This window comes from Procambarus clarkii, chromosome 43 (assembly GCF_040958095.1).
Source record: "Procambarus clarkii isolate CNS0578487 chromosome 43, FALCON_Pclarkii_2.0, whole genome shotgun sequence".
NCBI classification, from domain to species: domain Eukaryota; kingdom Metazoa; phylum Arthropoda; class Malacostraca; order Decapoda; family Cambaridae; genus Procambarus; species Procambarus clarkii.
Window position 1 is genome coordinate 18,168,809 of NC_091192.1, and position 14,575 is coordinate 18,183,383.

A 14,575-nucleotide genomic window follows, 5' to 3' on the forward strand; every position below is an offset into this window, starting at 1 on the left:
CACGCTCTTACTCATTATATTAACTAAGTATCTGTCTAAGCCTACTCTGACGGGCAAAACAATTTCATGTAATACAGTGACGTAACTTGGGATTCTTCACCAATATCCATTAAAGTAGAAAGTTTGTGCAAAATCGGAGGCCAGACGTATGGGGCTAACCTCATTAACCCTTACACGCTATTAATGTTTATCGGGAGTGTCACAGGGGGGGTGGGGGCAGGGGTCGAGGCCCCATGCTCCCCCTTTAGTAGGATTGGCTGCTATTGCGACACCCACCGAGTTCGACGACGTCTGAAATTACTTCGATAGATTGTACATAAAGACTTTACCGACTCAGTTCTGTTGTTGTCGTTGAGGGAGCGACGGCCGGCTTCCAGACGTCGTCTTCCAGCAGACATCCTTAGTAATAATTATATAATTATCTTAATGCTTAGGTATAATACAGTGTTGATATAACAAGACATAGCATAATGACATTCGCCAGAATGTGATGTATCTATGAGAAAATATTTAAGCTGTGGGATCGAACCCGCATCCTTGTTGGGAAAGTTCACAGACGGAAGTTCGATCCCAGTGTATGGCCTCAATATAATGGTCATGTTGGTGTAGTGTAACTACAGTAACCATTATTGCGAACAGAGTGACATTGACAAATTGATTATATACCAAGTATTACGTTTTATGCAGAAATATTCCTGCGTGGGTCATAAGCCTACGGCTGGGTAACTAAATGTAACTCATTTCAGTCTTAGGCCGTGGATGAATGTTGATCTGTATGTTGGCATGAATATGGTCATGTGCAATGTGTTTAAAGACTGGGGGTAGTACACATTCCTGGACATGTACATAATGACTCCTTGTTTAGATGACTGTGTACACTACCCGTGCAACACACACAAGTCGAAACACCATCAATGAAACATTTATGAACCCCCCCTCTTCCCCCCCCCCCTTACAAAACCTCTATGTTCCTGCAATAATCATGACGGCTTTGTTTACATATATTAAACAGTTTACGAGCTCCGCAGCACTATGAGGTTGTTTGTAACAATAACAACCTCAGGTTGGGAAGTTTCAAAACTTGTTAAGTTTTTATTAAATGTAAACAAAGCTGCCATGACTGCTGAAAGATGTACAGGTTTCGTAAGTGGGTGAATAAATGCTTTATTAGTCCCGGGGCTGGAACACTGAGCCACAGCTTGTGCTATATGGCGCCTGTAACACACGCACACAATACACGCTACTACAACCAGCGGCATTATCCCTGGAAACACAAACCGAAACTGTCTCTATTTTCCGCTTGTTACAACTTGTAATAAAGTTGTCACATCTTGGCTTAACGTGTTTATGACGTATTAGAACGTTGTTACAACTTGCTACATTGGTTGTTATAACTGGTTAGGAGGTGTTAAAACTTGTTCGAACGTTGTACCAACGTCGTAGTTTCGGTGTGTATTTGGTGGGATGTAACTTATCTGAAATTAATTTTAATTGGATAAGCCACAATTCCTGTTTAGGCGCCAATACCCGAGAAACATTAAAATAAAAAATCCGTGATATATAAGTAAATATAAGTGTGGGACACGGCACCACTGTGAAGGTGTGGGGCACGGCAACACTGTGAAGGTGTGGGACACGGCACCACTGTGAAGGTGTGGGGGCACGGCAACACTGTGAAGGTGTGGGACACGGCACCACTGTGAAGGTGTGGGACACGGCACCACTGTGAAGGTGTGGGACACGGCAACACTGTGAAGGTGTGGGGCACGGCAACACTGTGAAGGTGTGGGACACGGCAACACTGTGAAGGTGTGGGGCACGGCAACACTGTGAAGGTGTGGGACACGGCAACACTGTGAAGGTGTGGGGCACGGCACCACTGTGAAGGTGTGGGGGCACGGCACCACTGTGAAGGTGTGGGGGCACGGCAACACTGTGAAGGTGTGGGGGCACGGCAACACTGTGAAGGTGTGGGACACGGCACAACTGTGAAGGTGTGGGGCACGGCAACACTGTGAAGGTGTGGGACACGGCACAACTGTGAAGGTGTGGGGGCACGGCAACACTGTGAAGGTGTGGGACACGGCACAACTGTGAAGGTGTGGGGGCACGGCACCACTGTGAAGGTGTGGGACACGGCACCACTGTGAAGGTGTGGGGGCACGGCAACACTGTGAAGGTGTGGGGGCACGGCAACACTGTGAAGGTGTGGGGCACGGCACCACTGTGAAGGTGTGGGACACGGCACCACTGTGAAGGTGTGGGACACGGCACCACTGTGAAGGTGTGGGGCACGGCACCACTGTGAAGGTGTGGGACACGGCACCACTGTGAAGGTGTGGGGCACGGCAACACTGTCAAGGTGTGGGGCACGGCAACACTGTCAAGGTGTGGGACACGGCAACACTGTCAAGGTGTGGGACACGGCAACACTGTGAAGGTGTGGGGCACGGCAACACTGTCAAGGTGTGGGGCACGGCAACACTGTGAAGGTGTGGGGCACGGCAACACTGTCAAGGTGTGGGACACGGCAACACTGTCAAGGTGTGTGGCACGGCAACACTGTCAAGGTAGTCTTTATGTCATAAATATTAAGGTAATTCTGGGTAACATGTTCTCCCCATCAGTGGGCACGAGGGCGGGCCATACCAGCCCATCAGTGGGCACGAGGGCGGGCCATACCAGCCCATCAGTGGGCACGAGGGCGGGCCATACCAGCCCATCAGTGGGCACGAGGGCGGGCCATACCAGCCCATCAGTGGGCACGAGGGCGGGCCATACCAGCCCATCAGTGGGCACGAGGGCGGGCCATACCAGCCCATCAGTGGGCACGAGGGCGGGCCATACCAGCCCATCAGTGGGCACGAGGGCGGGCCATACCAGCCCATCAGTGGGCACGAGGGCGGGCCATACCAGCCCATCAGTGGGCACGAGGGCGGGCCATACCAGCCCATCAGTGGGCACGAGGGCGGGCCATACAGCCCATCAGTGGGCACGAGGGCGGGCCATACCAGCCCATCAGTGGGCACGAGGGCGGGCCATACAGCCCATCAGTGGGCACGAGGGCGGGCCATACCAGCCCATCAGTGGGCACGAGGGCGGGCCATACCAGCCCATCAGTGGGCACGAGGGCGGGCCATACCAGCCCATCAATGCCTAATGTTTCAAAACATCTCACTTTCATGTAATAAATAAGAAATATATGTTTATAGATAACATTTGTTACGGCCGTTGGCATGACGACCCCCAGTAGACCAGCCCGTCCTCCTAAGGGTCCCCAACGTCAAGAAAATGTGGTACTGATGATTTTGATTATGATTGATGATTTTGATTTTGAGGCAGCAAGTTTATTGTGCACCCCATACCCATCCTGTGAGCGGTAGCGCAATAGCATTACGGAGGGCACAAAAGATTTTTATCAGACCTCATCTTAGATTATTACATAAACAATTTCATCTATCCTTCACACCTTATAGTTACAATGTCAGCTAGTTACAGAGAATGTTCTATTTCAAGAGCTACATATTTACAGTAAGTCATCATACATTAATGGTAGGTCTTATCGCTAATACATAATAGTTTGACCAATGGGGATAGTCATAAGGTAGCTCCTGTTTAATATTAGTCTTCACAATACACTACTTGTTTCTGAATCTCATATGCCGTTCATCTACTGGAAGCGAAATGTGGATACAGTGCAAGGATTTCAGGTAATTTATCCATGGTAATAAGATAGGTTGCCATATCATACAGAGTGAGCTTAGATTTATCTCTAAATGGCTCAATTTTACTACAATCCAAGATATAGTGTTCGAATGTGTGTCCCTGTCTTTGTCCACACACTTTACACTTTACTTCATCTAGATCCCTATACAAGCTGAACTGCCAGAAATACTTGTAGCCAAGTCTTATACGAGCTGTGACAACATCTGTTAGTCTACTGACTTTGTTACTTGCCCCATACACATGTTTTACTTCACACATTTTATTGTGATAAACAATGGACCTGCTAGTTCCAGTTTGCACTGTTCTACTTTCTTCAAATCCATCCAGGAGTTCTCGTCTAATGACACTTTTAAGGGACCTATTTGATAACTCAAGATTCCGTTCAATACTGTCTTTATTACTGAAGTTCCCCCTATCCTAACCTACCAATAGCCCGTGCTACTTGGTACTTTTGTTCCAAGTTACTGAATCTTCTTCAACAACAACCTAACCTATCAGACGACCCAAAACAGAAAACGGGACACTGTCAATTTCGCGAGCCGCTACCATTTTCTAGTGCGACAAATTTTGGCCTTAGGTGGAGTATACGTCAAAATGCGACGTTCTATTAGGAAGGCGAGTTGTTGTTATTGGTCACTACGACACAAGCTGCCTAAGTTCCTTACATTTTCAATAATAATAATGCGTGTTAATGGCATTGCAGGAATGTTACATTCAAACCCCAATGTATGTACTTTCTCAGCCCAATATCATATATATATATATATATATATATATATATATATATATATATATATATTGTGACGATAATCTCCTTCAAGAGATTGAGCCTGCTCTTCCCTCCAAAAATACGTCGCTACAAATATATAAAACTACTATGGAAGAAATGTCCAACAACGACAACAACATCTCCAAGGTTTGCCAGAGAGCAAAACGTATGCAGCCAGGAACACCTGCTCCACTTCAAACCGCCAAACTACCTGTCTTGTTGCCGGCTCCTCGCTGATTGGCCGCCGGTCTAGCTGCAACTGCACTCCACCCACCATACTACTTGATGTCTGGGGCCGCCACGACCTCAGTCTTCAGAATATTCAGTGCTTTCATACGGTTAACACGTCTTCTTGGTAGACTAAGCTGTGGCTTACGTGTACTAAGAGAGGTGATAGCTTAAAGCCAATATTCCTGCACCTCTCATTTTATTGTATATTGCACAGCTTGTTATTGCTCACTTGTCTTAACGTAACTTTTCATTTTGTCATATAATTATTCTTATTATTTTGATTGATTGATTTTATTATACGAATTTGTATGTCCATTTTTATTCATGTTTTGCTTTCTTTAACGTAATTAAAATTCCATTGTTAAAATTTACTTGTGTTTTGTGTGTCTTCTCCTTACCTTACCACAGACGAAGTTCCAGATTTTCTATTTTTTTTTTATTCTATGTGACGAGGCCATACCCCTAGCTTTGAACAGCCGAACACCAACGCGTTACCGTCACAATATATATATATATATTGGTAGAAGTCTTTCTTGCAAACATATATTGTTGAATATGACCGAAAGGATAAGATTAATGATTCTAACACGAATCTTCTAAATATTTCTTATATTTTTCTTCACTGTCGGGGGTAGTTGAAAAATTAACTCTCCAAAGTTCTTTTTCACTTTTTATTTATGATCTGACGCCTAGAAGCGTTTTGTAAGAACACTTCTCACATTTTCAAAAAAAAATTACTTACTCAGAACGTGCTTATAATTGTTTTTAGGTGAGGTGAGAGGAAACAAAACACAAAACACGTAACAATGGATATATACAATGGACATATAACCATGGGTATACATTCTATCTTCTTGCTTCTGTGCTGGTTCGAGGTCTTGAAGTGGATTGAATGTAATTGTGTGTTAATTGGCTGTTGATTATCAGAAATCAACAGTCAATTAACACATAGGCTGCCTCGTATGGCCCAACAGGCTTTCTGTAGTTTCATCACGTCATATTAAAAAATTTAATTTTTAATGTAAAACGAATGTTTTGGGCGTAATGTTTATGCCACAGTAACGTTGTTTATAATTGAGGTCGCATATAGAGAGTGACCAGGAGAGACTGCTAATCACAATATGTTCGTACTTGTATAAAACAGGAGAAGATAGACAGTGAAGCAGAGAGCAGGGGACGAAACCGTTTCAAGAATCCGACACCACTTTAGGGCAGGCAGATAACTGAACTTAACTTCACAGTAATGAAGTGGGTGTTACAGTGAATGACATATAAACGGATACAAGGCTAAAATAACTGTTGAACGAGCAAGCGTGCACACGAGCACACACACACACACACACACACACACACACACACACACATACACACACACACACACACACACACACACACACACACAAAATGTTTTGTACAAAATGAAATCTTCAGGGAACCAGATACAATAAGAATTCCAGAGAACAACATAGAGCACACAGAGGTGTCTAGAGACGAAGTGGAAAAAATGCTCAAGGAGCTAAATAAGAACAAGGCAGTTGGTCCAGATGGAGTTTCACCATGGGTTCTGAGAGAATGTGCACCTGAGCTCAGCATTCCTCTTCAACTGATTTTTCAGGCATCCCTGTTTACAGGAGTTGTAGCTGATGTGTGGATAAAGGTTAACATAGTTCCAATCTACAAAAGTGGAAACAGGGAAGACCCCATTAATTAATTATAGACCTGTATCATTGACAAGTGTAATAGTCAAAATATTGGAAAAAATAATTAAAACTAAATGGGTAGAACACCTGGAGAAAAATTATATAATATCAGACAGACAGTATGGTTTTCGATCTGGAAGATCCTGTGTATCGAATTTACTCAGTTTCTATGATCGAGCAACAGAGATATTACAGGAAAGAGATGGTTGGGTTGACTGCATCTATCTGGACCTAAAAATTGCTTTTGACAGAGTTCCACATAAGAGGTTGTTCTGGAAACTGGAAAATATTGGAGGGGTGACAGGTACGCTTCTAACATGGATGAAAAATTTTCTGACTGATAGAAAAATGAGGGCAGTGATCAGAGGCAATGTATCGGACTGGAGAAATGTCACCAGTGGAGTACCACAGGGTTCAGTTCTTGCACCAGTGATGTTTATTGTCTACATAAATGATCTACCAGTTGGTATACAGAATTATATGAACATGTTTGCTGATGATGCTAAGATAATAGGAAGGATAAGAAACTTAGATGATTGTCATGCCCTTCAAGATGACCTGGACAAAATAAGTATATGGAGCACCACTTGGCAAATGGAATTTAATGTTAATAAATGCCATGTTATGGACTGTGGAATAGGAGAACATAGACCCCACACGACCTATATATTATGTGAGAAATCTTTAAAGAATTCTGATAAAGAAAGAGATCTAGGGGTGGTTCTAAATAGAAAACTATCACCTGAGGACCACATAAAGAATATTGTGCGAGGAGCCTATGCCACGCTTTCTAACTTCAGAATTGCTTTTAAATACATGGATGGCGATATACTAAAGAAATTGTTCACGACTTTTGTTAGGCCAAAGCTAGAATATGCAACGGTTGTGTGGTGCCCATATCTTAAGAAGCACATCAACAAACTGGAAAAGGTGCAAAGACATGCTACTAAGTGGCTCCCAGAACTGAAGGGCAAGAGCTACGAGGAGAGGTTAGAGGCATTAAATATGCCAAAACTAGAAGACAGAAGAAAAAGAGGTGATATGATCACTACATACAAAATAGTTATAGGAATTGATAAAATCGATAGGGAAGATTTCCTGAGACCTGGAACTTTAAGAACAAGAGGTCATAGATATAAACTAGCTAAACACAGATGCCGAAGAAATATAAGAAAATTCACTTTCGCAAACAGAGTGGTAGACGGTTGGAACAAGTTAGGTGAGAAGGTGGTGGAGGCCAAGACCGTCAGTAGTTTCAAAGCGTTATATGACAAAGAGTGCTGGGAAGACGGGACACCACGAACGTAGCTCTCATCCTGTAACTACACTTAGGTAATTACACTTAGGTAATTACACATACATACACACACACACACACACACACACACACACACACACACACACACACACACACACACACACACACACACACACACACACTGAGTGAATGAGTGATCACAGTGTATTGAACTTTGAGTACCTGGTAGAGCTAGGAATCATCTCCCCCCCCCCCAAAAAAAAAAGAACTAGGAAACAAAAGGCTGGCATACCGAAAGGGAAATTATGAGAAGATGAGAAGCTTCCTAAGAGAAATACCTTGGGACACAGACCTCAGAGCTAAGTCTGTACAAGATATGATGGACTATGTCACCCAAAAGTGTCAGGAGGCAGTAAGCATGGCGAGATCCATGTCTGGACCAACAGCCTTTCTAACATCCAGGTCCAGCAGGTGTCTCTTGACCTCCTCTCTCGTAATTTCAAACTCTTCCAAGGCCGCCTGGTTTACTTCCCTTTCTCCTAGCACAGTGACCTCACCTTGTTCTGTTGTGAAGACCTCTTGGAACCTCTTGTTGAGTTCATCACACACCTACTATACACTATGTAGGTGTATAGTACACTATACCTACTATACACACCTACTATACACACCTACTATACACCCGGCCCAAAAGGAAAAATCCGAGAAGCAAAAGAAGAATGCATGGTATAATAGGGCATGTATGGAAGCAAAGAAACTGAACAAAAGGGCGTGGAGGAACTTCAGGAATAACAGAACACCAGAAAGCAGAGAGAGATACCAGAGAACCAGGAATGAGTCAGGGTGAGAAGAGAAGCAGAGAAAAGTTATGAAAATGATATGGCAAACAAAGCCAAGACCGAACCAAAGCTACTCCACAGTCACATCAGAAGGAAAACAACAGTGAAAGAACAGGTAGTGAAACTTAGAACAGGCGAGGACAGGTATGCAGAGAATGACAAAGAGGTGTGTGATGAACTCAACAAGAGGTTCCAAGAGGTCTTCACAACAGAACAAGGTGGGGTCACTGTGCTAGGAGAAAGGGAAGTAAACCAGGCGGCCTTGGAAGAGTTTGAAATTACGAGAGAGGAGGTCAAGAGACACCTGCTGGACCTGGATGTTAGAAAGGCTGTTGGTCCAGACGGGATCTCGCCATGGGTACTGAAAGAGTGTGCAGAGGCACTTTGCTTGCCACTCTCCATAGTGTATAGTAGGTCACTGGAGACGGGAGACCTACCAGAAATATGGAAGACGGCGAATGTGGTCCCAATATACAAAAAGGGCGACAGGCAAGAGGCACTGAACTACAGGCCAGTATTCCTGACTTGTATACCATGCAAAGTGATGGAGAAGATCGTGAGAAAAAAACTGGTAGCACATCTGGAGAGAAGGGACTTCGTGACAAATCGACAACATGGATTCAGGGAGGGTAAATCTTGTCTGACTGGCTTAATAGAATTCTATGACCAGGTAACACAGATTAAGCAAGAAAGAAAGGGCTGGGCGGACTGCATTTTCTTGGATTGTCGGAAAGCCTTTGACACAGTACCGCATAAGAGGCTGGTACATAAGCTTGAGAGACAGGCAGGTGTAGCTGATAAGGTGCTCCAGTGGATAAGGGAGTACCTAAGCAATAGGAAGCAGAGAGTTACGGTGAGGGGTGAAACCTCCGATTGGCGTGAAGTCACCAGTGGAGTCCCACAGGGCTCTGTACTCGGTCTTATCTTGTTTCTGATATATGTAAATGATCTCCCGGAGGGTATAGATTCATTTCTCTCAATGTTTGCGGACGATGCCAAAATTATGAGAAGGATTAAGACAGAAGAGGACTGTTTGAGGCTTCAAGAAGACCTAGACAAACTGCAGAAATGGTCGAACAAGTGGTTGTTAGAGTTTAACCCAACCAAATGTAATATAATGAAGATAGGTGTAGGGAGCAGGAGGCCAAATACAAGGTATCATCTGGGAGAGGAAATTCTTCAGGAGTCAGTAAGAAAAAGACTTGGGAGTTGATATCACGCCAGACCTGTCTCCTGCAGCACATATGAAGAGGATAACATCAGCGGCATATGCCAGGCTGGCCAACATACGAACGGCATTCAGAAATTTGTGTAAAGAATCATTCAGAACTTTGTATACCACATATGTCAGGCCAATCCTGGAGTATGCGGCTCCAGCATGGAGTCCATATCTAGTCAAGGATAAGACTAAACTGGAAAAGGTTCAAAGGTTCGCCACCAGACTACTAGTACCTGAGCTGAGAGGTATGAGCTACGAGGAGAGACTACGGGAATTTAACCTCACTTCGTTGGAAGACAGAAGAGTTAGGGGGGACATGATCACCACATTCAAGATTCTCAAGGGAATCGACAGGGTTGATAAAGACAGGCTATTTAACACAAAGGAAACACGCACAAGGGGACACAGGTGGAAACTGAGTGCCCAAATGAGCCACAGAGATATTAGAAAGAACTTTTTTAGTGTCAGAGTGGTTGACAAATGGAATGCATTAGGAAGTGATGTGGTGGAGGCTGACTCCATACACAGTTTCAAGTGTAGATATGATAGAGCCCAGTAGGCTCAGGAATCTGTACACCTGTTGATTGATGGTTGAGAGGCGGGACCAAAGAGCCAGAGCTCAACCCCCGCAAGCAGAACTAGGTGAGTACACGCACAGTCCCTTCAGGAGCGCCTGAAGGAACTGTGCCTTACGACACTAGAAAAAAGAAGGGAGAGTGGGGGGGGGGACATGATAGGAACGTATAAAATACTCAGGGGGATTGACAGAGTGGACATAGACGAAATGTTCACACGGAATAGTAACAAAACGAGGGGACATGGATGGAAGCTTGAAACTCAGATGAGTCACAGAGATGTTAGGAAGTTTTCTTTTAGCGTGAGAGTAGTGGAAAAATGGAATGCACTTCAGGAACAGGTTGTGGAAGCAAATTCTATTCATAATTTTAAAACTAGATATGATAGGGAAATGGGACAGGAGTCATTGCTGTATACAACCGATGCTCGAAAGACGGGATCCAAGAGTCAATGCTCGATCCTGCAGACACAACTAGGTGAGTACACACAGTGTCAATAACTTATTGAAACGAATTAGAAAGCATATTAATTTAAACTAATTCAAATTACAATTATTGCAAGCACAATGAAACGGCAAAAAATCAACTACAGAAAGCCGGGGCTGGGGAGCTGCAGCTCGGCCCAGCCAGCACCTCAAGACAGGTGAACGCTATAACATCTGCCAGAAGCCTCACCCCCGGTAACCCCAGGTAACCCCAGCGAGGCCAGGCTCCTGCCTCACCCCCGGTAACCCCAGCGAGGCCAGGCTCCTACCTCACCCCCGGAAACCTCAGCGAGGCCAGGCTCCTGCCTCACCCCCGGTAACCCCAGCGAGGCCAGGCTCCTGCCTCACCCCCGGTAACCCCAGCGAGGCCAGGCTCCTGCCTCACCCCCGGTAACCCCAGCGAGGCCAGGCTCCTGCCTCACCCCCGGTAACCCCAGCGAGGCCAGGCTCCTGCTATTCACAAAACAGCCCCCGACCCAACACACAAACCCACACAAAAGTCCCACTTGCATAAAAGGCAAAAGCTGCGTCAAAACCCGCCACACACACACACACAAAACACACACATCTCCGTAAAACATATGCAAACAGAGTCTCATGTTTGTCAAACAAGCCAAAGAAATACAGGGAGACGATTCAGTAATAGTATGAAAACACGGAGGAGGAAGCCGTCGGCGCTCGTCACTTGTTTGGCAACCACTGTCACGGCTGGGCCAGGAAGCCCACAGCTGGGCCAGGAAGCCCACAGCTGGGCCAGGAAGCCCACAGCTGGGCCAGGAAGCCCACAGCTGGGCCACGAAGCCCACAGCTGGGCCACGAAGCCCACAGCTGGGCCACGAAGCCCACAGCTGGGCCACGAAGCCCACAGCTGGGCCAGGAAGCCCACGGCTGGGCCAGGAAGCCCACGGCTGGGCCAGGAAGCCCACGGCTGGGCCAGGAAGCCCACGGCTGGGCCAGGAAGCCCACGGCTGGGCCAGGAAGCCCACGGCTGGGCCAGGAAGCCCACGGCTGGGCCAGGAAGCCCACGGCTGGGCCAGGAAGCCCACGGCTGGGCCAGGAAGCCCACGGCTGGGCCAGGAAGCCCACGGCTGGGCCAGGAAGCCCACGGCTGGGCCAGGAAGCCCACGGCTGGGCCAGGAAGCCCACGGCTGGGCCAGGAAGCCCACGGCTGGGCCAGGAAGCCCACGGCTGGGCCAGGAAGCCCACGGCTGGGCCAGGAAGCCCACAGCTGGGCCAGGAAGCCCCACAGCTGGGCCAGGAAGCCCCACAGCTGGGCCAGGAAGCCCCACAGCTGGGCCAGGAAGCCCCACAGCTGGGCCAGGAAGCCCCACAGCTGGGCCAGGAAGCCCACAGCTGGGCCAGGAAGCTCACTCCTGGGCCAGGAAGCCCCACAGCTGGGCCAGGAAGCCCACATCTGGGCCAGGAAGCCCACAGCTGGGCCAGGAAGCCCACAGCTGGGCCAGGAAGCCCCACAGCTGGGCCAGGAAGCCCACAGCTGGGCCAGGAAGCCCACATCTGGGCCAGGAAGCCCACAGCTGGGCCAGGAAGCCCACAGCTGGGCCAGGAAGCCCCACAGCTGGGCCAGGAAGCCCACAGCTGGGCCAGGAAGCCCACAGCTAGGCCAAGAAGCTCACAGCTGGGCCAGGAAGCCCACAGCTGGGCCAGGAAGCCCACAGCTGGGCCAGGAAGCCCACAGCTGGGCCAGGAAGTCCACAGCTGGGCCAAGAAGCCCACAGCTGGGCCAAGAAGCCCCACAGCGGGGCCAAGAAGCCCCACAGCTGGGCCAAGAAGCCCCACAGCTGGGCCAGGAAGCCCACAACTGGGCCAGGAAGCCCACAGCTGGGCCAGGAAGCCCACAGCTGGGCCAAGAAGCCCCACAGCTGGGCCAAGAAGCCCCACAGCTGGGCCAAGAAGCCCCACAGCTGGGCCAGGAAGCCCACAGCCAGACAGCTGGGCAAACAGCAGACAATCCGGCAAGTGAGAGAAGCAGACGCGATAGGGTTGACTGACAGGTGAAACGCAGACGGAAGTATATAAGAAGGCGGGCAGGCCAGCCCGTCCTCCTCAGGTTCACCAACGTCAGGAAAACGGTCATTTGAAAATGCCCTCTCCTAACCAAGCAGAGGACACAAAACAGAAAACGGGGCAGTGCGTTACAGCAGCAAAGGCAGGCAGGCAGACAAAGGAAGACAGGCAGCAAAGGCTGGCAGGCAGACAAAGGCAGGCAGGCAGACAAAGGAAGGCAGGCAGACAAAGGAAGGCAGGCAGACAAAGGAAGGCAGGCAGACAAAGGAAGGCAGGCAGACAAAGGAAGGCAGGCAGACAAAGGAAGGCAGGCAGACAAAGGCAGGCAGGCAGACAAAGGAAGGCAGGCAGACAAAGGCAGGCAGGCAGACAAAGGAAGACAGGCAGCAAAGGCTGGCAGGCACGCAAAAGCAGGCAGGCAGGCAGCAAAAGCAGCCGGGCTGGCCGTCAAACAGGTTCAAAGTCATAGACATGAGTCAAAGGCCAAGGAATAACCAGACAAGTATACAAAATCTGGCTACCTCAATGTTAAACATGTAGCTAACAATGGTATACAATGGTAAACACACCAGACAACCATGCGTCAGACAGCCAAGCACCACAGTCAAGTACCAGACAGCCAAGCACCTCACAGCCATGTATCAGGCAAGCACCAGACAGCCAAGCACCAGACAGCCAAGCACCAGACAGTCAAGCACCAGACAGCCAAGCACCAGACAACCAAGCACCAGACAGCCAAGCACCAGACAACCAAGCACCAGACAGCCAAGCACCAGACAGCTATATACCAGACAGCCAAGCACCAGACAGCCAAGCACCAGACAGCCAAGCACCAGACAGCTATATACCAGACAGCCAAGCACCAGACAGCCAAGCACCAGACAGCCAAGCACCAGACAGCCAAGCACCAGACAACCAAGCACCAGACAGCCAAGCACCAGACAGCTATACACCAGACAGCTATATACCAGACAGCCAAGCACCAGACAGCCAAGCACCAGACAGCTATACACCAGACAGCTATATACCAGACAGCCAAGCACCAGACAGCTATATACCAGACAGCCAAGCACCAGACAACCAAGCACCAGACAGCCAAGCACCAGACAGCTATACACCAGACAGCTATATACCAGACAGCCAAGCACCAGACAGCCAAGCACCAGACAACCAAGCACCAGACAGCCAAGCACCAGACAGCTATACACCAGACAGCTATATACCAGACAGCCAAGCACCAGACAGCTATACACCAGACAGCTATATACCAGACAGCCAAGCACCAGACAGCTATACACCAGACAGCTATATACCAGACAGCCAAGCACCAGACAGCCAAGCACCAGACAACCAAGCACCAGACAGCCAAGCACCAGACAGCTATACACCAGACAGCTATATACCAGACAGCCAAGCACCAGACAGCTATACACCAGACAGCTGTACACCAGACAGCCAAGCACCAGACAACCAAGCACCAGACAGCTATATACCAGACAGCCAAGCACCAGACAGCTATACACCAGACAGCTGTACACCAGACAGCCAAGCACCAGACAGCTATATACCAGACAACCAAGCACCAGACAGCTATACACCAGACAGCTATATACCAGACAGCCAAGCACCAGACAGCTATACACCAGACAGCCAAGCACCAGACAGCCAAGCACCAGACAGCCAAGCACCAGACAGCCAAGCACCAGACAGCAATACACCAAACAGCCAAGCACCAGACAGCCAAGCAC

At 48.1% G+C, this 14,575-nt stretch overlaps 1 protein-coding gene across 1 annotated transcript; it reads left to right on the forward strand.

The window, feature by feature from the left end:
- Positions 1 to 11,449: 11,449 nt before the first annotated feature.
- On the forward strand, positions 11,450 to 12,811 carry LOC123756035 (trithorax group protein osa-like). The gene has a single exon (XM_069340014.1). The coding sequence runs from the start codon at positions 11,450 to 11,452 to the stop codon at positions 12,809 to 12,811; it is 1,362 nt and encodes a 453-aa protein (XP_069196115.1).
- Positions 12,812 to 14,575: the final 1,764 nt, after the last annotated feature.